Below are 26,604 nucleotides of genomic sequence, written 5' to 3'. Positions count from 1 at the left end.
CCCCCTTGTTCCCCAGTGTCCCACAGTGTCCCCTACCATCCCAGTGTCCTGCATTGTCCCCCCTTGTTCCCCCGTGTCCCCTGCTGTCCTCTAGTGTCCCAGTGTCCTGCAGTGTCCCCCCTTGTTCCCCCATGTCCCCTGGTGTTCCCTACCATCCCACTGTCCTGCAGTGTCACACTGTCCTGCAGTGTCCCCCCTTGTTCCCTCGTGTCCCAAGATGTCCCCCAGTGTCCTGCAGTGTCCCCCCTTGTTCCCCTGTGTCCCACAGTGTCCCCTACCATCCCACTGTCCTGCAGTGTCCCCCCTTGTCCCCCCGTGTCCCCGGCTGTCCCCTAGTGTCCACTGTCCTGCAGTGTCCCCCCTTGTTCCCCTGTGTCCCCAGGTGTCCCCTAGTGTCCCAGTGTCCTGCAGTGTCCCCCCTGGTTCCCCCGTGTCCCCTGCTGTCCCCTACCATCCCACTGTCCTGCAGTGTCCCCCCTTGTCCCCCCGTGTCCCCTGCTGTCCCCCCCCCTTGTTCCCCCGTGTCCCCTGCTGTCCCCTAGCACTCCGAGCAGCGCTCTGGGCTGCTCTCCTCCCCAGCCCCTGCAGCTTTGGGGGGCTCCAGCTGCCCCGGGGGGGGGCTGGAACCCCGTGTGCCACCCGCAGGGCGCCGTGCCCGTGTCACACGGGGCCACCCCCGGCTCGGTGCCAGCAGCGTGGCCAGCGCCCAGCAGCCGGGCCCGGGTGCTGCGGGGTGCCGGCGGCGGGCGGGGGTCCCCCTGTCCCCCCGGCAGCGCCCCCGGGGCCGCGCTCACCCCCCGAAAGGCTCGGGGTTATTTTTAGCCGCTTTCCCGGCAGCAGCGCCGAGCGCGGATGTGCCGAGAGCACAGGAAGCAGCAGCGGGGCCGCGCCGCTTCCCCTGCCCGGGGGCCCGGGGGGGGTCACTGCCCCGGACCCCCAAACCCCGCCGGGGCGGCGGCAGCGCCCGCCTGGCATCACCCGCCTGGCATCGCCCGGCGCCGCCACCCCGGCCCGCTGCCGGGGGGCTCTGGGCGGGCCGGGGGAGCCCCCTGTCCCCCCTGGGGTCCCGGGAGGGTCCCCTCGCCCGGCGGGGTCCCGGCCCCGCGCTGGCAGCGCTGACGCCGCTCTCTGTTCCGCAGGCAAGGACGAGAAGGAGGAGAACAACTTCGACAGCCTGAAAATGGAGGCAAGTACGGCACGGGGCGGCAGCCTGCTCGGGGGTGCCCGGGAGAGGGGCACGGCCACCCGGGAGAGGGGCACAGCCCCACAGCCACCCGGAAGAGGGGCACAGCCCCACAGCCACCCCAGGAGATGGGCACAGCCACTCCAGGAGAGGGGCACAGCCAGCCCGGGAGAGGGGCACAGCCAGCCCGGGAGAGGGGCACAGCCCCACAGCCACCCCAGGAGAGGGGCACAGCCCCACAGCCCACCAGCCCGCGTGGTGCTCCTCATGCCCCCGGGCACCATCTCCCCTCTCCCTCAGCCCCGGTGGCCGTGGGGCGCAGCAGTGCCCACATCCCCACAGGATGGGGGTCCTGGGCCCCCACGCCACCCGGGCAGACCCCGGGCAGCACTTGCTGCTGCGCTGGGGACCGGGTGGCACCGGGGTGTGCCGGGGCAGGGAGCCCCTCCAGCCCTGCAGGGCATGGAGCCTGCCCCGGCTGAGCCCTCCCTGTTCCCCGGGCACGGCGTGTGGGATCTGCTTCGGCATGGATCCGTGCCTGGACGGCACCGGTGGTGACCCCAAGGTGCAGCTGTGATGCCACGGCGTCCAGGTCCCTGAGTGCCAGACTGGTTTGGGCTGGAGGGGACCTCGAAGTTCATCCGTGGAGGGGACACCTTCACCAGCCCGAGCTGCTCCGAGCCACGTCCAGTGTGCCCGGGGGCACTGCTGGGGTCCGGGGGCAGCCACAGCACCCTGTGCCAGGCGTCACCACCCCGCAGGGAAGGGCTTGTGCCCAGGGTCACCTCTCTGCGCTCCAGCTGCTGGTGCACACGTGGGCCAGGCCACGTTCGCAGTGCCCACCTTGCCCCATGCACGAGGTGTGCCCCAGACAGCTCTGCTGTGTCCCCTGTGCTGTCCCCAAGCTGTGGCTGGCCCTGGTAGTGCCCTGGCCCTGGCAGTGCCCTGACCCCAGCAGTGCCCCAGCCCTGGCAGTGCCCTCACCCTGGCAGTGCCCTGACCCTGGCAGTGCCCTTGACCCGGCCCTGGCAGTGCCCTGAGCCTGGCAGTGCCCTTGCCCTGGCAGTGCCCTGACCCTGGCAGTGCCCTGACCCTGGCAGTGCCCTGACCCTGGCAGTGCCCTTGCCCCGGCCCTGGCAGTGCCCTGAGCCCGGCAGTGCCCTCACCCTGACCCTGGCAGTGCCCTCACCCTGGCAGTGCCCTGACCCTGGCAGTGCCCCAGCCCTGGCAGTGCCCTGAGCCCGGCAGTGTCCTCACCCTGACCCTGGCAGTGCCCTCACCCTGGCAGTGCCCTGACCCTGGCAGTGCCCCAGCCCTGGCAGTGCCCTGAGCCCGGCAGTGCCCCAGCCCTGGCAGTGCCCTGAGCCTGGCAGTGCCCTGGCCCTGGCAGTGCCCTGAGCCTGGCAGTGCCCTTGCCCTGGCCCCGGCAGTGCCCTGACCCTGGCAGTGCCCTCATCCCTGGCAGAGCCCTCATCCCTGGCAGTGCCCTGAGCCTGGCAGTGCCCTTGCCCCGGCCCTGGCAGTGCCCTGAGCCTGGCAGTGCCCTTGCCCTGGCCCTGTCAGTGCCCTGGCCCTGGCAGTGCCCTCACCCCAGCAGTGCCCTCACCCTGGCAGTGCCCTGACCCCGGCAGTGCCCTTGCCCCGGCCCCGGCAGTGCCCTGACCCTGGCAGTGCCCCAGCCCTGGCAGAGCCCTCACCCCTGGCAGTGCCCTGACCCTGGCAGTGCCCTTGCCCTGGCCCCGGCAGTGCCCTGACCCTGGCAGTGCCCTCACCCCTGGCAGAGCCCTCACCCCTGGCAGTGCCCTGACCCCGGCAGTGCCCTTGCCCCGGCCCCGGCAGTGCCCTGAGCCGCTCTCTCTCTCGGCAGGGCTCGCGCGGGCGGCTCCGCGGCGGGCTGGGCTGGGAGTCGAGCCTGCGGCAGCGGCCGATGCAGCGGCACACCTTCCAGGCCGGGGACCCCTACTACATCAGCAAGAGGAAGCGCGACGAGTGGCTGGCACGCTGGAAGCGGGAGGTGAGGGCTGGCACCGGCGGGGCGGGCACCGCGCGGCCGCCGAGCCCGGCATCGGTGGCACCGAGCCGGGGTGGGGCTGGATGGGGACATGGGGACAGTGGCACCGAGCCGGGGTGGGGCTGGCTGGGGACACACCGGGGGGTGGGACAGTGGCACAGAGCCGGGGTGGGGCTGGCTGGGGACGGGGACAGTGGCACAGAGCCCTGGATGGGCACACAGGGGACAGTGGCACAGAGCCAGGGTGGGACTGGATGGGGACACGGGGACAGTGGGGCCGAGCCAGGGTGGGCACAAGGGGGACAGTGGCACAGAGCCGGGGTGGGGCTGGCTGGGGACACGGGGACAGTGGCACAGCCTGGGATAGGACTGGGCACACAGGGCACGGTGGCACAGAGCCCAGGATGGGCACACGGGGGACGGTGGCACAGAGCCCGGGATGGGACTGGATGGGCACACGGGGGACAGTGGCACAGAGCCCAGGATGGGCACACAGGGGACAGCGGCACAGAGCCCAGGATGGGGTTGGCTGGGGACATGGGGACAGTGGCACAGAGCCCTGGATGGAGCTGGCTGGGCACACAGGGCACGGTGGCACAGAGCCCGGAATGGGACAGTGGCACATGGGGGACACAGGGGACAGTGGCACAGAGCCTGGCTGGGACTGGATGGGGACACAGGGCATGGTGGCACAGAGCCCGGGATGGGGCTGGCTGGGGACATGGGGACAGTGGCACAGAGCCTGGGTGGGCACACAGGGCATGGTGGCACAGAGCCAGGGTGGGGCTGGATGGGGACACGGGGCACGGTGGCACAGAGCCCTGGATGGGACTGGGCACACGGGGGACAGTGGCACGGAGCCGGGGTGGGGCTGGCTGGGGACATGGGGACAGTGGCACAGAGCTTGGGTGGGCACACAGGGCATGGCCGTTTCCCGGTGCCCGTGGTGCTGGCAGCTGCCCGTGGCAGCAGGGACGGGGGCTCTGTGGGTGCCTGGGGTCCCCATCGCACTCCTCGCCCCGTTCTCGGCGTTGTCCCCAGTGCCAGCGCGTCTCCCTGGCAGTGTGTCCCCTTGTGCCACCTCCTTGGCACTGTCGGTAGCCCTGCTGCCAAGCACCCTCCTGCTGGCAGCCACGGGGACAGTGACATCCCACTGGGCACGGCTGGCATGGCCATGTGGGGCACGGGGCATGGCTGGCACGGCCACGGTGTCCCCATGGGACACAGGGCACAGCTGGGACATTCACAGTGTCCCACAGGGCATGGCTGGCACAGCTGGGACATTCACAGTGTCCCCATGGGACACAGGACACAGCTGGGACACTCACAATGTCCCCACAGGGCACAGCTGGGACATTCACAGTGTCCCCATGGGACACAGGGCACAGCTGGGACACTCACAATGTCCCCACGGGACACAGGGCACAGCTCTGGGACATTCAGTGTCCCACGGGGCACAGGGCATGGCTGGCATGGGGACAGGGACACCCAGGGCCAGTGTGGGGACACGGACATGGGGACAAGGACACTCAGGGTCAGTGCAGTGACACGGACACCTGGGGCCAGCACAGGGACACTCAGGGTCAATGCAGTGACATGGACACAGGGACAGGGACACCCAGGGCCAGTGTGGGGACACGGACATGGGGACAAGGACACTCAGGGTCAGTGCAGTGACACGGACACCTGGGGCCAGCACAGGGACACTCAGGGTCAATGCAGTGACATGGACACAGGGACAGGGACACCCAGGGTCAGTGTGGGGACATGGACATGGGGACAAGGACACTTGGGGTGAGTGCAGTGACACAGCTGGGGACAGAGACACTCAGGGTCAGTGTGGGGACACAGCTGGGGACAGGGACACCCAGGGTCAGTGTGGGGACACCCAGGGTCAGTGCAGTGACACAGCTGGGGACAGAGACACTCAGGGTCAGTGTGGGGACACCCAGGGTCAGTGCAGTGACACAGCTGGGGACAGAGACACTCAGGGTCAGTGTGGGGACACAGCTGGGGACAGGGACACCCAGGGTCAGTGTAGGGACACCTGGGGTCAGTGCAGTGACACAGCTGGGGACAGGGACACCCAGGGCAGGCGCTGTCCCTCTCATGTCCCCGCCGGCCCCCCCACCCCGTGCCCGCTGTGGAGATGGGGACAGAGGTGGCACCAGGGGGTCGGGATGAAGATGAAGGGGATGGGACAAGGGATGAAGGAGGGAATGGGCTGGGATGGGGCAGGAACAGCGGATGGGATAATGGGATGATGGGATAATGGGATAATAGGATGGGATAATGGGATGGGATGGGATGGGATGGGATGGGATGGGATGGGATGGGTGGGATAATGGGATGGGATGGGATGGGATGGGATGGGATGGGATGGGATGGGATGGGATGGGATGGGATGGGATGGGATGGGATGGGATGGGATGGGATGGGAATGGGGCAGGGGATGGGGGCGGCACTGCAGGTGGAATGAAGATGGAGATGGGAGTGAGGGTGAGGCAAGGACAGGGATTGGGGATGGGGCAGGGACAGAGGATGGGGGTGGAATGGGATTGGGGATGGGGATAGAATGGGGATGGGGATGGGGTGGAATGGGATTGGGGATGGGGGTGGTATGGGAATGGGGATGGGGATAGAATGGGGATGGGGATGGGGATGGGGGTGGGGATGGGGATGGGGTGGAATGGGATTGGGGATGGGGGTGAGGATGGGATGGGGATGGGGGTGAGTGACAATGCAGGAATGAAGATGAGGATGAGGATGAGGGTGGGGGTGCGGCACGGACAGGGGTGGGGGATGGAGCTGAGGATGAGGATGAGGATGAGGATGAGGATGAGGGTGGGGGTGGGGGTGGAGAGCTGCCGGAGCTGCCGGTGGCCCCAGGGCAGGGATCGCTTGGGACAATTGTCCAGCGGGGATATCCAGCCGATGTCCCTTAACGACCGGCGATGGGACATTTCCTGTGCCCCCGGGCGGAGCGGGGCCCCGCTGGGACCAGCACGAGGCTGGCTGTGACCCTGCCCCGGGACACTCCGGGTGCCACCCGCCCCGTGTCCTTCGGCCCAGGGCCACCCGTGTCTCCAAACACGCCAGGTCCCCAAAGCCCGAGCTGGGCTGCAGGAAGCGGGGCGTCCCCGCTGTCACCCCGCTGTCACCGGGGGGGGGCACGGAGCGGGTGATGTCACCCCGCTGTCACCCGGGGAGCACCCCGAGGGTGGCACTGGGGCCCTGCCGAGCTCAGGGTCCCTTGGGGTCCCCCGAGGACCCCCGAGCAGGGGGTGGCAGGGCAGGGGTCCCGCTGCTCCCCCGGGAGGCACCGCGCCGTGGGGACACCGGGGACACCGGGCTGGCAGGGCACGTGGAGACAGGGACCCCGAGCGTGTCCCATCCGTACCGGGCCGAACCGGGCCAGCGGGCCGGTGCCAGCCCCGTGCCAGTGAGTGTGACAGTGTGACCGCACACCGGTGACTGTACCGGGCCGAACCGGGCACTGTGACCGCACACCGGTGTTCGTACCGGGCCGAACCGGGCAGTGTCACCGCACACCGGTGACTGTACCGGGCCGAACCGGGCACTGTGACCGCACACCGGTGTTCGTACCGGGCCGAACCGGGCAGTGTCACCGCACACCGGTGTCCGTCCCGGGCCGAACCGGGCAGTGTGACCGCACACCGGTGTCCATCCTGCCGTGCCCAGCCGTGCCGGTGCCCCCCCCCCCCAGTCCCCAACTGGTGGCACTGGGGACACCGGCGCGGGGGGCGGGGGCGGCTCCAGCCGAGCGGGGCGAGGCCCCCGGGGCGCCGCCGCCCCCCGCCCCGTCCCGGCGCTCCGCACAAAGGCCGGGGGGCCGCGGCCCCGGCACAAAAGGCGGCGGGAGCGGCCCCGCGGCGAGGCGCAGCCCAGCCGGGACCGGAGCGCGGCCCGTGAGTACCGGGAGGGACGGGCCGGCACCGGGGCACCGGCGGGACAGCGGGGCCGGGGCGAAGGGGCACCGGGCCGGGGATTGGGGCCACACCGGGGGGACACCGGGACCGGGACCGGGCCGGAGCGCTCGGGGCCGTTCGGCTCCGTTTGGTTCCGTGCTCGGCTTCGTTCGGTTCTGCTCGGAACCGTTCGGTTCTGCTCGGCACCGCTCGGATCCGTCCCGGAGGCCGCTCGGCTCCGCTCGGCTCTTCTCGGCTCCGCTCGGTTCTTCCCGAACCTTTCCGGGGTCCCTTCGGGTTCGCTCCGTTCCCTTCGGGACCGGCCCGCGCGCCCTTCGGGTCTCTTCGGCCGCTCTCGGTCACTCCGACTCCGCTCGGCTCTTTTCGGTTCCGTTCGGTTCCACTCGGGCCCTTTCGGGTCCCCTTCGGTTCCGGTCCGGCCCGCGCCCCCCCCGCGCCCCCCTCCGCAGCCAACCAGCCGGGCCGGGAGGCACCACGTGACCCGGAGCCCAGACAAAGGGCCGCCGGGCTGACCCGCACCGGCCCGGCCGGCTCCGCGCGTTCCGGCGCCGCGCGTTCCGCCCCGGCCCGGGCCCGGCCGCTCCCCGCGGGTACGTGACCGGCACCGGCACCACCGCGGGCCGGGCCGCGCGGGGAGATCCCGCCGGGGCCGGGGGAGCTCGATGGGGGCGATCCGGAGAGGGTGACATGGACCGGGATGAGCGCAGGGGGTCCTGGGATGGGCCCCGGGGGTACCGGGATGGGCCCCGGGGCTCCTGGGGTAGCCACCGGGGGTACCGGGATGGCTCGGAGGGTACCGGGATAAGCACAGACCGTACCGGGATGGGTTCGGGAGTTAGGAGATGAGCACAGAGGGTACCGGGATGGGCCCCGGGGCTCCCGGGATGAGCTCAGACGGTACCAGGATGGGCCCCGGGGCTCCCGGGATGAGCTCAGACGGTACCGGGATGGGCCCCGGGGCTCCCGGGATGAGCTCAGACGGTACCGGGATGAGCCCCGGGGCTCTCGGGATGAGCTCAGACAGTACCGGGATGGGCCCCGGGGCTCCCGGGATGGATGCGGGGGTACCGGGATGAGCACAGACGGTACCGGGATGGGCCCCGGGGCTCCCGGGATGAGCTGTGAGGGTACCGGGATGGGCCCCGGGATGAGCTGTGAGGGTACCGGGATGGGCCCCAGGGTAAGTTCTGGAGGTCCCGGGGCTCAGAGGGGGAAACCGAGGCACGGGTGCTGGCCGCCAGCCCCGCGGTGGGCTCCCCCGGGCCGTGCCGTGCCGTGCCATGCCGTGCCGCTCTCTCCGCAGGCCGAGAAGAAGGCCAAGGTGATCGCCGTGATGAACGTGGTGGAGGAGCCGGCGCGGGCCGAGGCGCAGAAGGAGGAGGAGGCCAGCCCGCCGCCCGGGCCGCAGCAGCCCACCGACCCCCGCCTCGCCCAGCGTGGCCACCACGCCCGAGCCCGCCGTGGCCGAGGCGGGAGACAAGAACGCCTCCAAATCCGCCGACGACGAGCCCGAGTACGAGGTGAGGGCCGCGCCGGGACGGGAGGAGCAGCATGGGCCGAGCGGCATGGGCCTGGTGTGGCCGGGCCTGGTGTGGCCGCACTCGATGTGACCGGGCCTGGTGTGACCGGGCCCGGTGTGACCGCACTCACTCGGTGTGACCGGGCCTGGTGTGACCGCGCTGGGTGTGATCAGGCCTGGTGTGACCACACTCTGTGTGACCGGGCCTGATGTGACCACACTCACTCGGTGTGACCAGGCTCGCTGGGTGTGATCAGGCCCGGTGTGACCGCACTCACTTGGTGTGACTGGGCTTGGTGTCACTGGGCCTGGTGTGACCGCACTCGGTGTTACCGGGCCCGGTGTGACTGCGCTTGGAGTAACCAGGCCCAGAGTGACCACACTCACTCCGTGTGACCGAGCTCAGTGTGGCCGGGGCCGGTGTGACCACGCTGGCTATGATCAGGCCTGGTGTGATCACATTCGCTGTGACCAGGCCCGGTGTGACCATGCTGGGTGTGATCAGGCCTGGTATGACTGGGCCTGGTGTGACCGCGCTTGGTGTGACCGGGCCCGGTGTGACCGCACTTGGAGAAACCAGGCCCAGAGTGACCACACTCACTCCGTGTGACCGAGCTCAGTGTGACCGCACTCAGTGTGACCGGGCCCGGTGTGACCACGCTGGCTGTGATCAGGCCCGGTGTGACTGGGCTCAGTGTCACTGGGCCCGGTGTGACCAGGCCTGGTGTGACCGCACTGGGTGTGGCCGGCCCCGGTGTGACTGCACTCGGTGTGACCGGGCTCAGTGTCACTGGCTTCGGTGTGACCAGCCCCGGTGTGACCGCGCTCGGTGTGACCGCGCTCGGTGTGACCATGCTGGGTGTGACCAGCCCCGGTGTGACCGCGCTGGCCTCCCCTCCCCGCAGGACGGGCGCGGTTTCGGCATCGGCGAGCTGGTGTGGGGCAAGCTGCGCGGCTTCTCCTGGTGGCCCGGGCGCATCGTGTCCTGGTGGATGACCGGCCGCAGCCGCGCCGCCGAGGGCACCCGCTGGGTCATGTGGTTCGGCGACGGCAAGTTCTCGGTGGTAAGCGGCGTGCCGCGGTGGCAGCGGGTGGCAGCGGGTGGCAGAGGGTGACGGCGGTGTCCCCACGGCCGCTCCCGTCCCCAGGTGTGCGTGGAGAAGCTGCTGCCCCTGAGCTCCTTCGCCAGCGCCTTCCACCAGGCCACCTACAACAAGCAGCCCATGTACCGCAAGGCCATCTACGAGGTGCTGCAGGTGAGGGGACACCGCCGAGCCCAGGGGGGTGACACTGCTGAGCCCCGGGGGGACACTGCCGAGGCAGTAGGGGACACCGCCGAACCCAGTGGGGGTGACACTGCCAAGCCAGGGTTGGGGGGACACTGCCAAGCCAGGTTGGGGGGGACCCTGCTGAGCCCCAGGGGACCCTGCTGAGCCATGGGGGGACACTGCCAAGGCAGCAAGGGACACTGCCAAGCCCCAGAGGGGGGACACTGCCAAGCCATAGGGACACTGTCAAGCTCAGGGGGGACACTGCTGAGACAGCAGGGACACTGCCAAGCCCCAGTGGGGGGACATTGCTGAGCCGTGGGGACACCACTGAGGCAGCAGGGACACTGCTGAGCCATGGGGGGACACTGCTGAGCCATGGGGGGACACTGCCAAGCCCAGGGGGGTGACACTGCCAAGCCAGGGTGGGGGGGGACACTGCCAAGCACCAGGGGACACTGCTGAGCCATGGGGGACACTGCCAAGCCCCAGTGGGGGGACACTGCCGAGCCATGGGGACACCGCTGAGGCAGCAGGGACACTGTCAAGCTCAGGGGGGTGACACTGTCAAGCCCAGGGGGGACACTCCTGAGCCTGGGGGGACACCACAGGGACACTGCTAAGCCCTGGGGTGACACTGCCAAGCCATGGGGACACTGCCGAGCTGGCAGGACATCCCAGGGCATTGTCTCCCCCTGTGGGAGCAGCAGCTGCCTCTCCACGCTGCCAGGACCCGGCCCTGCCACCCCTCCTGCCCCCCTGCAGGAGGTGTGGGGGACCCCCGAGGACACAAGTGCTCTCTGAGGAGCCTTTGGGGGGGACCCTGGCTTTGGGGGTCTCGTGTGGAGGTTCCTGGCCGTGCCGGTCCCCCCGGGGCCGAGGACGGGGGTGGTGACACCTTGCACCCCCGCAGGTGGCCAGCAGCCGGGCCGGGAAGATCTTCCCCGCGTGCCCCGAGAACGACGAGAGCGACACGTCCAAGGTGGTGGAGATCCAGAACAAGCAGATGATCGAGTGGGCCCTGGGCGGCTTCCAGCCCTCGGGCCCCAAGGGGCTGGAGCCCCCCGAAGGTCAGCGGGCTCGCTCGGCGCCTGGGGACGCTCGCCCCGGGCCACCAGCTCGGGTGTCACCGGGGTGGCACGGGCCCGGGCTGGGAGGTGCCGCGGGGCTGGAGCCCTGCTGGGGGCACGCTGGGGATGTGGCCCGATGGGGGGGGACAGCAGCGGTGACCCCGCTGGTGACCCCGCAGAGGAGAGGAACCCCTACAAAGAAGTTTACACGGAGATGTGGGTGGAGCCCGAGGCGGCCGCCTACGCGCCGCCCCCGCCCGCCAAGAAACCCCGCAAAAGCACAACCCAGGAGAAGCCCAAGGTCAAGGAGATCATCGACGAGCGCACCCGAGGTACCCGGGCGCCCCTGCCCGCCACTCCTGCCTCGGGGCTGCTGTGCCGGGGCTCGCTGCGGGCTGGGGGACAAGGGCTGCTCCGGGCCGGGGTGCCTCCCTCCCGAGGGTCCCTCCTGGGGGTCCCTCCCTTCACCCCCCCTGGCTGCTCCAGGCTGGGCTCACAGTGGGCTGGGGGATTGCAGCTCCTCCTGGCTGGGCCCCCTTCTCCCCCGGGGATCCCTCTATCCCTCCCAGGGGTCCCTCTGTCCCTCCCGGGGGTCCCTCCCTTCACCCCCCTGGCTGGGGCAGCCCCCCATGCCCCCCACTCCTCCCTCGGGGCTGCTCTGGCTGTGCTCACTGTGGGCTGGGGAATGGCAGCTGCTCCAGGCTGGGTCCCTCCATCCCTCCCGGGGGTCCCTCCCTTCACCCCCCTGGCTGGGGCAGTCCCCTGTGCCCCCCACTCCTCCCTCGGGGCTGCTCTGGCTGTGCTCACTGCGGGCTGGGGGACAGGAACTGCTCCAGGCTGGGTCCCTCCCTCCCTCCCGGGTGTCCCTCCGTCCCTCCTGGGGGTCCCTCCCGGGGGTCCCTCCCTTCACCCCCCTGGAGGGGCACCCCCTGAGCCCCCGGCGTGTTCCCCCAGAGCGGCTGGTGTACGAGGTGCGGCAGAAGTGCAGGAACATCGAGGGTGAGCAGGGGGCTGTGCGGGGCCGTGGGCTGGGGAGGGGTCTGTGCCTGCCCGGGCAGCTCGGGGAGGACGGCCAGGCTTGTCCCAGCCCTCAGCCTGGCACAGGTGGCCCACCCTGGATGGTGGCAGGGACCCCCAGGACAATGGGGGGGTCTGGGGTGGGGCTGGGGGGCACTGGGAGCTCTGCCTGCTGCTCCAGGGCTGGTCCCCAGCTCTGCTGTGACCCCAGACCGGGGCAGTGTGTCCTGGGGCTGCAGGACAGGGGGCAGCGTCTCCCCATGGCAGGGTGGGGTGCCAGGGCAATGGTTTGGGGTGTCCCCACGCTGGTGTGGGGTGCCAGGGCAGTGCTTTGGGGTGTCCTCACGCTGGTGTGGGGTACCAGGGCAGTGGTTTGGGGTGTCCCCATGCCGGGTGGGGTGCCAGGGCAGTGGTTTGGGGTGTCCCCATGGCAGGGTGGGGTGCCAGGGCAGTGGTTTGGGGTGTCCCCATGCTGGTGTGGGGTACCAGGGCAGTGGTTTGGGCTGTCCCCATGCTGGTGTTGGGGTGCCAGGGCAGTGGTTTGGGGGTGTCCCCATGCCGGGGTGGGGTGCCAGGGCAGTGGTTTGGGGTGTCCCCATGCCGCGGTGGGGTGCCAGGGCAGTGGTTTGGGGTGTCCCCATGCCGGGGTGGGGTGCCAGGGCAATGGCTCAGGGTGTCCCCATGGCAGGGTGGGGTGCCAGGGAAATGGCTCGGGGTGTCCCCATGGCAGGGTGGGGTGCCAGGGCAGTGGTTTGGGGGTGTCCCCATGCCGGGGTGGGGGTGCCAGGGCGGTGGCTTGGGGTGTCCCCACCATGCTGGGGTGCCAGGGCAGTGGTTTTGGGGTGTCCCCGTGGCAGGGTGGGGTGCCAGGGCAGTGGCTTGGGGTGTCCCCACCATGCTGGGGTGCCAGGGCAGTGGCTCGGGGTGTCCCCACCATGCTGGGGTGCCAGGGCCGTGTCTCCCCTCTCCCCAGACATCTGCATCTCCTGCGGGAGCCTCAATGTGACCCTGGAGCACCCTCTGTTCATCGGGGGGATGTGCCAAAACTGCAAGGTACGGCACGGGGCACGGCCCGGGGGGCTCGCGGGGTGTGCCCTCCCCCGGGGCGGGGTCCCCGGTGTCCCCGGTGTCCCCGGAGCCGCGGTGACACCCCGGCTGTCCCCAGAACTGCTTCCTGGAGTGCGCCTACCAGTACGACGACGACGGCTACCAGTCCTACTGCACCATCTGCTGCGGCGGCCGCGAGGTGCTCATGTGCGGCAACAACAACTGCTGCAGGTGCCAGGGGGGGCCAGGGGCTGCCTGGGGGGGCCAGGGGGTGCCATGGGGCTGGCTGGGGGTGCCATGGGGCTGGCTGGGGGTGCCAGGGGGTGCCACGGGGCTGGCTGGGGGTGCCACGGGGCTGGCTGGGGGGGCTGGGGGTGCCACAGGGCAGGCTGGGGGTGCCAGGGGCTGGCTGAGGTGCCCGGGGTGCCATGGGGCTGCCTTGGGGGTGCCAGGGGGTTTCCTGGGGGTGCCACGGGACTGGCTGGGGGGCTGCGGGTGTCACAGAGCTGGCTGGGAGTGCCATGGGGCTGCCTGGGGGTGCCATGGGGCTGCCACAGGGACTGGCTGGGGGTGCCAGGGGCTGCCTGGGGATGCCAGGGGGTGCCACGGGGGGGACTGGGGGTGCCATGGGGGTGCCAGGGGCTGGCTGGGGATGCCAGGGGCTGCCACAGGGGGGACTGGGGGTGCCACGAGGCTGGTTGGGGGCCTAGGGGTGCCACAGGGCTGCCTGGGGGCTGGTTGTCACAGGCTGGACGTGCCATGGGGGTGCCACGGGGCTGGCTGGGGGTGCCACGAGGCTGGTTGGGGGCCTAGGGGTGCCACAGGGCTGCCTGGGGGCTGGTTGTCACAGGCTGGACGTGCCATGGGGCTGCCACAGGGGGGCCTGGGGGTGCCACGGGGCTGGCTGGGGGTGCCACGGGCTGCCTAGAGTGCCAGGGGGCTGGTTGGAGGCCTGGGGGTGCCAGGGGGTGCCTGGGGGTGCCACAGGGCTGGCTGGGGGGCTTGGTGTCACAGGGCTGGGGGTGCCAGGGGGTGCCATGGCAGGGGCTGGGGGTGCCACAAGGCTGGTTGGGGGCATAGGGGTGCCATGGGGCTGCGTGGGAGGCTGGTTGTCACAGGGCTGGAGGTGCCACGGGGCTGGCTGGGGGTGCCACGAGGCTGGCTGGGGGTGCCACAAGGCTGGCTGGGGGTGCCACAGGGCTGCCTGGGGGCTGGGTGTCACAGGACTGCAGGTGCCATGGGGCTGGCTGGGGGCTGGGTGTCACAGGACTGGGGGTGCCAGGGGCTGGGCTGGAACCAGGCAGCTTTCACCGGGGCCCCCCTCCTGTCTGCCGTGAGGCTGGGCAAGTTTGGTGCTGCCACATTCCTGCCACGTGCTTTTGGTGCTGCCAGTGCTGCTGTGGGACTCGGGGGGGTTTTGGTGATGTCCCTCCCTCAGCAGGGACTGGGAAGGTTTGGTGGTGCCACAGTTTTGGTGTAGGAGTTCAGCCACTCCTGGTTTGGGGCTGGGATGTTTTGGCAGTGCTGTGGTCTGTGGCACAGGAGCAGGCGGGTGCGGTGGTGCCAGGGAGGCTCTGGTGGTGCCAACAAGGCTCTGGTGGTGCCAGGGAGGCTCTGCTGGTGCCACTGTCCCCGTGTCAGGCTGTGGTGTCCCAGTTTGGGTAGTTGATGGTGGTTCCAGGGAGGTTCTGGAGGTGCCAGCAAGGTTCTGGTGGTGCCACTCCCCGTGTCAGGCTGTGGTGTCCCAGTCTGGGCAGGGTATGGTGGTGCCAGGGAGGCTGTGGTGTTTCCAGCGAGGCTCTGGTGGTGCCACTGTCCCCATGTCAGGCTGTGGTGTCCCAGTCTGGGCAGGCTCTGGTGGTGCCAGGGAGGCTCTGGTGGTGCCACTGTCCCCCTTCAGGCTGTGGTGTCCCAGTCTGGGCAGGGTGTGGTGGTGCCAGGGAGGCTCTGGTGGTGCCAGGGAGGTTCTGGTGGTGCCATTCCCCATGTCAGGCTGTGGTGTCCCAGTCTGGGCAGGCTCTGGTGGTGCCAGGGATGTTCTGGTGGTGCCACTGTCCCCGTGTCAGCTGTGGTGTCCCAGTCTGGGCAGGCTCTGGCGCTGCCACAGTGCCACCACGGTCAGTGATGTCAGTCCTGTGGGGAGGTTCTGGTGATGCCGAGTCCTGGCGTGGGAACTGGGTGATGCCATGGAGGAAATGTCCCAGTCTGAGCATTCCTGAGCCTCCTGGGCTGTCACCTGCCAGCACTGGGGACTGTCCCTGCGTGGGTGAGCCCCTGGCTGCAGTGGCCCAGGCTGACCCCGTTCCTCCCCAGCTCCAGCCCAGCTTGCAGGTGGCAGTCTCAGCTGTCTCGTTCAGCAAATCCATTTATTCGTGCACAGAAACACAACCCCAGCTGGGCTGCTGCCTCCAGGAGGGGTCCCCATCAAAGACCCCCCGGGTTTTGTCCCCTCAGTGTCCCCCTGCACAAGTCTCACTGCTCCTGCAGGCTCCTCAGCTGCTGTGCACCCGGCAGGCAGCTCTCCTCATCTCCTGTGCTCTTGCTGGGCTCTGTGTCACCTTCCTCATCCTCTTTGTTGTTCCAGAGCTGGGTTCAAGCTGGGGCTGCACCCAGAGCTGGGTTCAAGCTGGGGCTGCACCCAGAGCTCAGCCTCTGCAGCTCAACCTGCATTTGAGCCCCACCTGGAGCAGATTCACTCAGCTCAGCCCAGGCTGGGCTGTTTTGCCGTGCCTCGGTGCTCGTGTGGAGCTGGAGAGGTTCTGCTGCTGGAAATGGGGTGCTGCCAGTCCCGCTGTGGGGCTTGGCAGTGCTTTGGTGGTGCCACAGTGCCAGCGTGGGATGTTCTGGTGGTGCACCAGCCCTGGTGCAGGATTGCAGTGGTGCCAGTCCTGCTTTGGGGCTGGGAGGATTGGTGATGTCCCAGCGCAAGACTGGAGAGATTTTCGTGGTGCCACCTTCCTGCCACGGGCTGTCGGTGATGCCAGTCCTGCTTTGGGATGTTCTAATGGTGCCACAGTGCCCTGGTAGGGCTGGGAGGTTTTGGTGATGTTCTGGTCCAGGTGTGGGACTGGGGGTTTTAGCAATGCCCTGGTCCTGGTGCATGGAGCTGGCATGTCCAGGTGATGCCACAGTCCTGGCACGGGGACCAGGTGATGCCAGGTGTGGTTTGGGGCTGGGAGGCTTCGGTGGAGCCATGCTCCTGCTTTGTGGGGCTGGGGGAGGTTTTGGTAATGCCCCAGACTGGAGTGGCACAGTCCTGCCATGGGGTTTTGGGTGTTGCCAGGCCTGCTTTGTGGCTGGGGAGGCTCTGTTGATGCCACAGTCCTGCCGTGGGGATTTGGGTGATCCCAGGTCTGCTCGGGGACTGAAGGGTTTGGGTGATGCCAGTCCAGGTATGGGACAGGTTTTTGGTGATGCCACAGTCCTGCTGTGGGGAGTTGGATGATCCCAGATCTGGTTTGGGGCTGAGGGATTTGGGTGATCCCAGATCTGATGTGGGACAGGCTTTTGGTGATGCCACAGTCCTGCCATGGGGATTTGGGTGATGCCAGGTCTGCTCTAGGACTGAGGAGTTTGGGTAATCCCAGATATGCTGTGGGACAGGCTTTTGGTGATGCCCCAGTCCTGCCATGGGGTTTTAAGTGGTGCCAGTTCTGCTTTGGGGCTGGGGAGGTTCTGGTGATACCACAGTCCTGCCGTGGGGATTGGGGTGATCCCAGATCTGGTTTGGGGCTGAGGCTTTTGGTGATGCCCCAGTCCTGCCATGGGGATTTGGGTGATCCCAGGTCTGCTTTGGGGCTGAGGCTCTGGTGATGCCCCAGTCCTGCCGTGGGGTTTTGGGTGATCCCAGGTCTGCTGTGGGGCTGGGGAGGCTCTGGTGGTGCCGGTGCCGCTGCTGGGCTGTGCCAGGCTTTGGCAGTGCCAGTCCCGGCGTGGCGCTGGGCAGTGCCGGTGCTGTCAGGGCAGCTCTGGGGGACCCCGGCGGGGCTGGCACCCCGGCACGAGCCCCACGCTGACGCCGGCTGCCCCCCGTGCCAGGTGCTTCTGCGTGGAGTGCGTGGACCTGCTGGTGGGCCCGGGGGCGGCGCAGGCGGCCATCAAGGAGGACCCCTGGAACTGCTACATGTGCGGCCACAAGGGCGTCTACGGGCTGCTGCGGCGGCGGGAGGACTGGCCCTCGCGCCTGCAGATGTTCTTCGCCAACAACCACGACCAGGAGTTTGTGAGTGCCCTGGCCTGCTGACCCCCCAGCCCTGCCCTGCTGACCCCCAAGCTCTGCTCTGCTAACCCCCCCAGCCCTTCCCCTCCCTGCTGACCCCCAGCCCCTCCTCACTGACCCCCTGACCCTGAGCCCCTCCCTGCCCCACTAACCCCCCAAACCCTGCCCCACTGACCCCTCAGCCGTCCCTGCTGACCCCCAGCCCCTCCCCATTGACCCCCAAGCTCTGCTCTGCTGACCCCCCCAGCCCTTGCCCTCCCCGCTGACCCCAAACCCTGACCCTGACCCCCCAGCCCCTCCTCTCCCCACTGACTCCCAAGCTCTGCCCCACTGACCCCCAGCCCCTCCCTGCCCTGCTGACCCCCAAGCTCTGCTCTGCTGACCCCCCCCAGCCCCTGCCCTCCCTGCTGACCCCCAGCCCCTCCCCACTGACCCCCAAACCCTGACCCTGACCCCCCCAAGCCCTGCCCCACTGACCCCCAGCCCCTCCTCTCCCCACTGACCCCCCCAAGCCCTGCCCCATAGACCCCCAGCCTCTCCCTCCCCGCTGACCCCCCCAAGCCCCTCCCCACTGACCCCCAACCCCTCCCCACTGACCCCCAAACCCTGACCCTGAGCCCCTCCCTGCCCCACTGACCCCCCAGCCCCTCCCTGCCCCACTGACCCCCAGGCTCTGCCCCACTGACCCCCAGCCCCTCCTCGCCCCGCTGACCCCCAAACCTGCCCCACTGACCCCTCAAACCCTGACCCTGAGCCCCTGACCCCCAAGCCCTGCCCCACTGACGCCCCTGCCCGCTGACCCCTCCCCGTGGCTGCAGGACCCCCCCAAGGTGTACCCGCCGGTGCCCGCCGAGAAGAGGAAGCCCATCCGGGTGCTCTCGCTCTTCGACGGCATCGCCACAGGTGGGTGGGTGGGTGGTGGGGGTCCCTGGCCCCGTGGCCCTTGCAGGGCCCCCCCAGGGCACGGGTGGGGTTGGATTGCTGGGGGGAGAGCGGCCGGTGTCTCCATGGGCTGGGGGTGTCCCCAGGGGTCACACATAGAGGGGAGCAGGCAGGGGTCAGCCTGGGGGTGGGACAGGGGGGGACAGGGCTGGGGGTGTTCCCAGGGGTCACACATAGAGGGGAGCAGGCAGGGGTCAGCCTGGGGGTGGGACAGTGGGGACAGGGCTGGGGGTGTTCCCAGGGGTCACACATAGAGGGGAGCAGGGAGGGGTCAGCCTGGGGGTGGGACAGTGGGGACAGGGCTGGGGGTGTTCCCAGGGGTCACACACATAGAGGGGAGCAGGCAGGGGTCAGCCTGGGGGTGGGACAGGGGGGGACAGGGCTGGGGGCCCCTTGTGCATGCATGTCCCACTCCCCACGGCTCCCCACAGGCCTGCTGGTGCTGAAGGACCTGGGCATCCAGGTGGACAGGTACATCGCCTCCGAGGTGTGCGAGGACTCCATCACCGTGGGCATGGTGAGGCACCAGGGCAAGATCATGTACGTCGGGGACGTCCGCAACGTCACCCAGAAACACGTAGGTGCCATCCTGACCCCCTCCCTGCCAGCACCACGGCCCCCCCGGAGCTCCAGGAGCCTTGGGGTACCCCTCAGCCCAGGGTGGGAGTGCCAGGGGGTCCTGAGGAGGATCCATGCTCCTGGTGGGTCCCTTCCTGACCCCCTCCCTGCCAGCACCACGACCCCCCCGGAGCTCCAGGAGCCTTGGGGCACCCCTCAGCCCAGGGTGGGAGTGCCAGGGGGTCCTGAGGAGGATCCATGCTCCTGCTGGGTCCTTCCCACTCCCGGAGCTCAGCTGCTCTGTGAAGGCCCCAACCAGGAGGGATGATGAGGAGGGCTCCATTTTATCAGAAGGCTAATTAATTCCTTCATTATACTGTGTTATTCTATACATCTAAAACTGAACCTGCCAAGCCCTCAGCCTGCACACAGCTGCTGGCACTGCTCTGAATCTCGTGGCTGTCCCCTGCCAGTCCTGACACACTCGCTCTCCTGGCCCTGGTAGGCCAAGGGCACAGAGCTCCGTGGCTGTGGGTAACAGTCTCCACAGGCAAAGATAAGAATTGCGTTTGCTTTCTCCGAGGGTCAGAGAAATCCCAGAAATATTCTTGGGAAGAATTGTGCCTTGCTTTTCTCTGCGCAGAGAAATGTGGGGCTGCAGGCCATCATGGTCCCCTGGGCTGTGGCAGTGTCCCCTGGGCTGTGGCCGTGCCTGGCTCACCCGGGCTGTGGCAGTGCCCCCTGTCCCCCGGGCTGTGGCAGTGCCTGGCTCCCCCGGGCTGTGGCAGTGTCCCTGTCCCCTGGGCTGTGGCTGTGCCTGGCTCCCCCGGGCTGTGGCAGTGTACCCCAGGCTGTGGCAGTGTCCCCTGTCCCCCAGGCTGTGGCAGTGTCCCCTGTCCCCCAGGCTGTGGCAGTGTCCCTGTCCCCCGGGCTGTGGTAGTGTCCCCTGTCCCCCGAGCTGTGGCCATGCCTGGCTCACCCGGGCTGTGGCAGTGTCCCCCGGGCTGTGGCAGTGTCCCCCGGGCTGTGGCAGTGTCCCTGTCCCCCGGGCTGTGGCAGTGCCTGGCTCACCCAGGCTGTGGCAGTGTCCCCCGGGCTGTGGCAGTGTCCCCCGGGCTGTGGCAGTGCCCCTGTCCCCCGGGCTGTGCCCCTGTCCCCCCAGCTGTGGCCGTGCCTGGCTCACCGAGCTCTCCTTTCCCTCTTGCAGATACAGGAGTGGGGCCCCTTTGATCTGGTCATTGGGGGCAGCCCCTGCAACGACCTGTCCATCGTCAACCCGGCCAGGAAGGGTCTCTACGGTAGGAGAGGGCTGGGGCTCCCCAGGGGTGGGGCTGGCCCCCCCAGGGCTGCCGGAGACCCCCAGCCCTTAGCCCGGCCCCTCCTCTGTCCCCCCAGAGGGCACCGGGCGCCTCTTCTTCGAGTTCTACCGCCTGCTGCACGAAGCCAGGCCCAAGGAGGGCGACGACCGGCCCTTCTTCTGGCTCTTTGAGAACGTGGTGGCCATGGGGGTGAGCGACAAGAGGGACATCTCGCGCTTCCTGGAGGTCAGTGCCCGCCCGGCTGCCGCCCCCAGAGCGAGGGGCTGCCCGGCCCCGCTGAGCCTGCCCCGGTGACCCTGGCGCTCTCCCTCCCTCAGTCCAACCCCGTCATGATCGATGCCAAAGAAGTGTCTGCAGCGCACCGGGCACGGTACTTCTGGGGGAACCTGCCCGGCATGAACAGGTGGGTGAGAGCGGCCCCAGGCTGAGCCCCTGGCTGGCTCCGGGAGGGTGGGAGCACCCCTGGGTCCTCCCTCAGCACAGCCGTGGCGCTGGTCACTGAGCCTGGGCTCTGGTCACTGGCCCTGGGCTCTGGTCACTGTCCCTGGGCTCTGGTCACTGGGCCTGGTCACTGAGCCTGGGCTCTGGTCACTGGCCCTGGGCTCTGGTCACTGAGCCTGGGCTCTGGTCACTGAGCCTGGGCAGTGGTCACTGAGCCTGGGCTCTGGTCACTGAGCCTGGGCTCTGGTCACTGGTCACTGGCTCTGGTCACTGAGCCTGGGCTCTGGTCACTGAGCCTGGGCTCTGGTCACTGGCCCTGGGCTCTGGTCACTGAGCCTGGGCTCTGGTCACTGGCCCTGGGCTCTGGTCACTGAGCCTGGGCTCTGGTCACTGAGCCTGGGCAGTGGTCACTGAGCCTGGGCTCTGGTCAGGGGCCCTGGGCTCTGGTCACTGAGCCTGGGCTCTGGTCAGGGGCCCTGGTCAGTGCTGGGCAAGAGCAGGAGTGTGGTTTTTAGGGCAGTTAGGACAAGGATGAGAGACAAGAAATTTTGACTTCATGTTTCAGAAGGCTGGTTTATTATATTATGATATATAATATATTATATTATATATTATTATATATCATATTATTATATATTATGATATATTATATTGTGATATATTATATTATGATATATTGTGATATATTGTATTATGATATATTGTGATATATTATGATATATTATATTATGATATATTATATTATGATATATTATATTATATTATTATATATATTATATTGAAAATGCCGCACTAAAACTATACTAAAAGGACAAAAATTATATCAGAAAACAAAACAAAAATAGGAAAGGATGTGTAACAAAAACTTGTGTCTCGCAAAGAGTCTGAGCCATCTGCATCCTTGATTGGTTATTAAGCAGAAACACTTCACATGGACTGATCAAGGCTGCCCCTGTGGCCTTCCACACTAGCAAATAATAATCATTCACATCTTGAAGCTGAGACCTGTCAGCTTCTCAAGAAAAGAAAATCCCGACAAAAGAATTTTCGTAAGAGATCATAACCACACAGGAGTCTGGCACCTGTGGTGGCTCCCCCAGGGGGGTGGCTGGTCCTGTCCCAGCTCTCCTGTGCAGGACAGGGGGCACTGAGCTGTCCTTGTGTCCTTTGGTCCTGTCCCAGCTCTCCTGTGCAGGACAGGGGGCACTGAGCTGTCCTTGTGTCCTTTGGTCCTGTCCCAGCTCTCCTGTGCAGGACAGGGGGCACTGAGCTGTCCTTGTGTCCTTTGGTCCTGTCCCAGCTCTCCTGTGCAGGACAGGTGGCACTGAGCTGTCCTTGCGTCCTTTGGTCCTGTCCCAGCTCTCCTGTGCAGGACAGGTGGCACTGAGCTGTCCTTGTGTCCTTTGGTCCTGTCCCAGCTCTCCTGTGCAGGACAGGGGGCACTGAGCTGTCCTTTGTGTCCCTCTCGGGTGCTGGCTGTGCTGGCCCACAGCTGGGCTCCCACAGGATTTGCTTCCTGCCCCTTTCCTGCCACACACCCCCAGAACAGCCATGACCCCCCCAAACCCCAGCTGGAGACCTGCCCTGTGCCCACGGTGGGGGGACAGAACGGGGACACAGCTCTGGCACCCCCTGCCCACCATCTCTCCCCCGCAGGCCGCTGGCGTCCACCGTCAACGACAAGCTGGAGCTGCAGGAGTGCCTGGAGCACGGCAGGATAGCAAAGGTCAGCCCGGGCTGGGGGCTCGGGGGGGCCGGAGGGGGCTCCAGCGCCGTCAGCAGCGCTCCCGGGGCGCGGGGTGGGGGTCTCGGGAGGGAGCTGCGCCGGGGGCTCCAGCCCAGCCTGAGCAGCCCGTGCCTCTTGCAGTTCAGCAAAGTGAGAACCATCACCACCCGCTCCAACTCCATCAAGCAGGGCAAGGACCAGCACTTCCCCGTGTTCATGAACGAGAAGGAGGACATCCTGTGGTGCACGGAGATGGAGAGGTACGGCGTGGCCGCGGGGGTTTCGGGGTGAGGGACGAGACGAGAGCGTGGTGGACTCTGTGTTTCAGAAGGTTTGATCTATTGTTTTATGATACATATCATATTAAAACTGTGCTAAAAGAGTAGAAGAAAGGATTTCATCAGAAGGCTTGCAGGCAAAGGAGAAAGAATGGAATGATAATGAAATCTTGTGACTGACCGAGACAGTCCGGACAGCTGGACTGCGATTGGCCATTAATTAGAAATTAATTAGAAACAACCACATGAGACCAATCACAGATTCCACAACAACAGATAATCATTCCTTACGTTTTATTCCCGAGGCCTCTCAGCTTCTCAGGAGAAAAACCCTCAAAAAAAATCCTGAAACCTGCCTGTGACAGAGGTGCCACGGGTGGGTGGGCCGGGGCTCCGCGCCGGGTGCCAGCCTCGCCCTGACCCCTCCCGTGTCCCGCAGGGTCTTTGGCTTCCCCGTGCACTACACGGACGTGTCCAACATGAGCCGCCTGGCCCGGCAGAGACTGCTCGGCAGGTCCTGGAGCGTGCCGGTGATCCGCCACCTCTTCGCGCCCCTGAAGGAATACTTTGCCTGCGTTTAGAGATGGGCAGGAACTGGCCACACGGAGCGAGTCGGTAACAAACCCATCCACGCCAAGAGAAGTGAACACACGGAATGAGAGAAGAGTCAGCACCCAGAAGAGAGACGGGATTTCGCAGCCCGACGGGAACCCAGCACGCGTCTCCCCGAGCGACAGGGGTCGGTGTCCTCTCCGGAATTTCCCAGGATCAGCTTTAGCTATTTAAAAACAAACAAAAACCACAAGAAGCAAACGAAAACGAAGACGGCGAAAGCAAACAAACGATGACGACGAAACGGAAGAAAAAAAAAAAAAAGAAAAAGAAAAGAAACCAAAACCTTTTTTTTTTTTTTTTTTTTTTGGGTAACCTTTTAATTTTCCGCTCTTTTCTGGCTGGGTTTTCCTGTCGGTTCGGTTTCCGCTTCTCGGAGCGGCGGGCGAGACCAGACGCCGTCGCCAGCGCCGCTCTCGGAGAGGGGGAAACGGCAGCGGGAAAGCCCAGCGGGGAGGGAGGCGAAGGAGACCCGCTCTGCTCCGAGACCCGCTCCGAGTCCGAGACCGCTCCGCTCCGTCCGCGCCAGCAGCGCCCGGCCGGCCCGGCCCCGGCCCCGGCTGAGCCTCGCTCTGTTCCACCAGCACCGCTCTCCGGTGACATGGAGCCAGCCCGGCAGGGAGGCCGGGAACCACACACCACACACACACACCTTTTCTACAGTATTTTGGGTGCCTACCACACGGAAACCTTGAAGAGAGCAGATCCTAGAAGCCGCTGTTACCTCTTGTTTACAGTTTATATATATATGATAGATATGAGATATAGATATATATATATATAAAAGGTACTGTTACTACTGTACAACCTGACTTCATAATGGTGCTTTACACAGCGGGGTGAGTCGAGACATCAGCTTCCACGTTGCCTTACGTGCCGGGCCTTTCCGAGCGAGCGGCAGGGCCGGGGCGGCCGGGCGGAAGCGTCTCCATCCCGAGTCATGCAATAACCTTTTTCTGTCCCGAACGGAAGCGCCTCGGCGGTGCCCCCCTGCCCCGCCGGCGCCGCCCCGCAGCGTACTGGTGCTCTTCTGCGTACGCGGCGTCCGGCAGGGCCCGTGCCGGCTGCCCCGTGCCCCTCGCCGCGGGGCGGGCGGCGCGGGGCACGGCGCCGCGGACGGGCTCCGGCGCGGGGCGGCGGCGGCGGGGCAGGGGGCACGGAGCCGTGCCCGTGCCGGGGCGTTCGGGGCATGGCGCGGGCATGGCTCCCGGACCCTGGTGCTACATCCGCGGGGCCGGGCTGGCGGCAGGAGGGCGATGCCCCGGCGCGGCGCCGCGGCCGCCGGGCCATCGCTCCCCTGCCCGCGCGCGGTTCGGAGCGAGCGCGTCCCCTCGGCGCCCCGCCGGGGGTGGCACGGGGAGCCGCGGTGCGAGCGGAGCGCGGGCAGGTGCTGGCAGTGCGTGGATGGTGCTATGCTCCCGGGCCCGGCGGGGCAGGGAGCGGTGCTGGGGCGCGGGGAGGCTCCCGGGGCTCCTCTCTAACTGTGAAAGGCGCGGGCCGCGGGGCCGCGCTCGCTGCGGGGTGCTGGCTAATGGCAGCGAGCCGCGGCCCGCGCGCCCCGAGGTGCTGGGACCCACGAGGGGCGGCCGCGGGGCCCCCACCTCCCCTCCCTCCTGGTGCTACTGGGGGCTTGGGGGCCCCTCTGGGTGCGGGGGGCACGGGGAGCTGAGCTGAGCTGGCGGGGAGCGAAGGTGGCGAGGCAGGGGGGCACTGGCCCCGGGCTCCGGGCTCCTGCTCGCTCCCGGGGCCGGGATGGCTCAGGATGGCACCGGGCACAGGTCCTGCCTGCCCGCTGCCGTCTGAGCCCACGTGGCCCCACGAGCCTGTCTGTGGGGCTGGTATGGCCCCGGGTGTTCTGTGTGGGGCACGGTGGGCACTGCGGGTCCTGCATGGCCCTGCAGCACTGCTGCAGGTCCTGCATGGCTCCACGCCTCTGGCTGTGGGTCCTGCATGGCTCCACGCCTCTGGCTGTGGGTCCTGCACAGTCCCACAGACCTGGGTGCAAGCGCTGCATGTCCCTGCAGCGCTGATTGCAGGCCCTGCAGCGCTGATTGCAGGCCCTGCGTGGCCTCGCCGTGGCAAATGCAGGTCCTGCGTGGCCCTGTGGCACTGGGTGCTGATCCTGCACGGCCTTGAGGTGCTGGGTGCTGGTCCTGCACGGCCCTGCAACGTTGTTGGCAGGTCCTGCATGGCTCTGTGGCACTGGGTGCTGACCCTGCACGGTCCTGCAGTTCCAGGTGCTGGTCCTGCACGGTCCTGCAGCTCTGGGTGCTGGTCCTGCACGGTCCTGCAGCTCTGGGTGCTGGTCCTGCACAGCCCTGTGGTTCTGGGTGCTGGTCCTGCATGGTCTTGCAGCTCTGGCTGCTGGTCCTGCAGCTCTGGGTGCTGACCCTGCATGGTCCTGCAGCTCCGGGTGCTGGTCCTGCAGCTCTGGGTGCTGACCCTGCATGGTCCTGCAGCTCTGGGTGCTGGTCCTGCACGGTCCTGCAGCTCCGGGTGCTGGTCCTGCAGCTCTGGGTGCTGGTCCTGCAGCTCCGGGTGCTGGTCCTGCATGGTCCTGCAGCTCGGGGTGCTGACCCCGCGTGGCCCTGCGGCTCCCGGTGCCGGTGCTGCCCCGTGCTGCGGCGCTGCCGGCGGGTTCTGCACGGCCACGCGCTGCCTTTGGGGGTCCCTGCGGACCCCCGGGGCCGCCCCGGCTCGGCCCAGCCCTGCAGCTCTTCCTGGGCCCCCTTGGCCCTGCCGCAGCTGCGGGCTGGGTCCCGGCGCGAGCCGCGGCGCGGCGTTGGCACGGCCCAGCCGGTGCCGGTGCCGGTGCCGGTGGGAAGCAGGTTCCTGCTGGGAGCAGGTGCCGGCGGCGGTGGGGACCGTGGGGATGCCTGGGGCAAGAGTTCAGTTTTTAACGTACCCGACTCACGTCTTTTTTTAAAAAAAAACCAACCAGACAAATTCTGTTGCACAGCCCTAGATGAAAACTCAAAGCAACACAGCAAGGCCTGAATTCCTTAAGATCCGCCGAGGGAGTGGGGACAAACACGGTGCTAAAACATTTTATTAAAAATATATATTGTTAAATTAAGTCTGCTGTCTGGACAATGACTGTTTTGTTTCTCGTAGTGGAGTTTCAAAGAGCACTATTATTTTACTCTTATATATTATTATTAAAAAAAAAAAACAAAAAAGAAAAAGGCATTTTAACTTTGTACTTGAAAACTAAATGAGAGATTTCATGTGTTTTAGCCTAGACATTGAAGTAGCTGACGCTTAACTATTTGTGGGAATCATGTACTCATCCTCCCCAGGAATACGCTGTAGAGCTGGTACCCTCCTTCCCTCTCCCTCCCTTTGATTTGGCTCCGCCGCCGCGGCCGCCCGGCTGCTGCCCCCGCCCCTCTCCCAGCCCCGACCCCCGGTTTATTTTCCACTTCTCTCTCGGTTCGTCGCCCC

General features: G+C 67.1%; 2 protein-coding genes across 2 annotated transcripts; both read left to right on the top strand.

Annotated features, from left to right (window-relative positions):
- Positions 1-996: 996 nt before the first annotated feature.
- On the top strand, positions 997-25,197 carry DNMT3A (DNA methyltransferase 3 alpha). The gene is given in 20 exon segments (XM_038133357.1): positions 997-1,186; positions 3,051-3,197; positions 8,448-8,564; positions 8,566-8,664; positions 9,569-9,727; positions 9,812-9,919; positions 10,845-11,001; positions 11,181-11,333; positions 11,956-12,000; positions 12,992-13,071; positions 13,184-13,296; positions 17,104-17,287; positions 18,103-18,187; positions 18,658-18,803; positions 19,992-20,082; positions 20,180-20,328; positions 20,421-20,506; positions 22,201-22,270; positions 22,412-22,530; positions 22,988-25,197. Coding segments are annotated over 20 exon segments (2,256 nt in total). The 5' UTR covers positions 997-1,180; the 3' UTR covers positions 23,130-25,197.
- LOC119699617 lies at positions 3,915-5,428 on the top strand. Its single transcript, XM_038133358.1, has 2 exons — positions 3,915-4,988; positions 5,148-5,428. Exons 1-2 carry the CDS (start codon positions 3,916-3,918, stop codon positions 5,158-5,160), a joined length of 1,086 nt encoding a protein of 361 aa, XP_037989286.1. The 5' UTR covers position 3,915; the 3' UTR covers positions 5,161-5,428.
- Positions 25,198-26,604: the final 1,407 nt, after the last annotated feature.

Source organism: Motacilla alba, chromosome 3, assembly GCF_015832195.1.
Source record: "Motacilla alba alba isolate MOTALB_02 chromosome 3, Motacilla_alba_V1.0_pri, whole genome shotgun sequence".
Classification (NCBI taxonomy): domain Eukaryota; kingdom Metazoa; phylum Chordata; class Aves; order Passeriformes; family Motacillidae; genus Motacilla; species Motacilla alba.
Note: the sequence above shows the minus strand (reverse complement) of the source record. Positions and strands in the feature narration are given on the sequence as shown.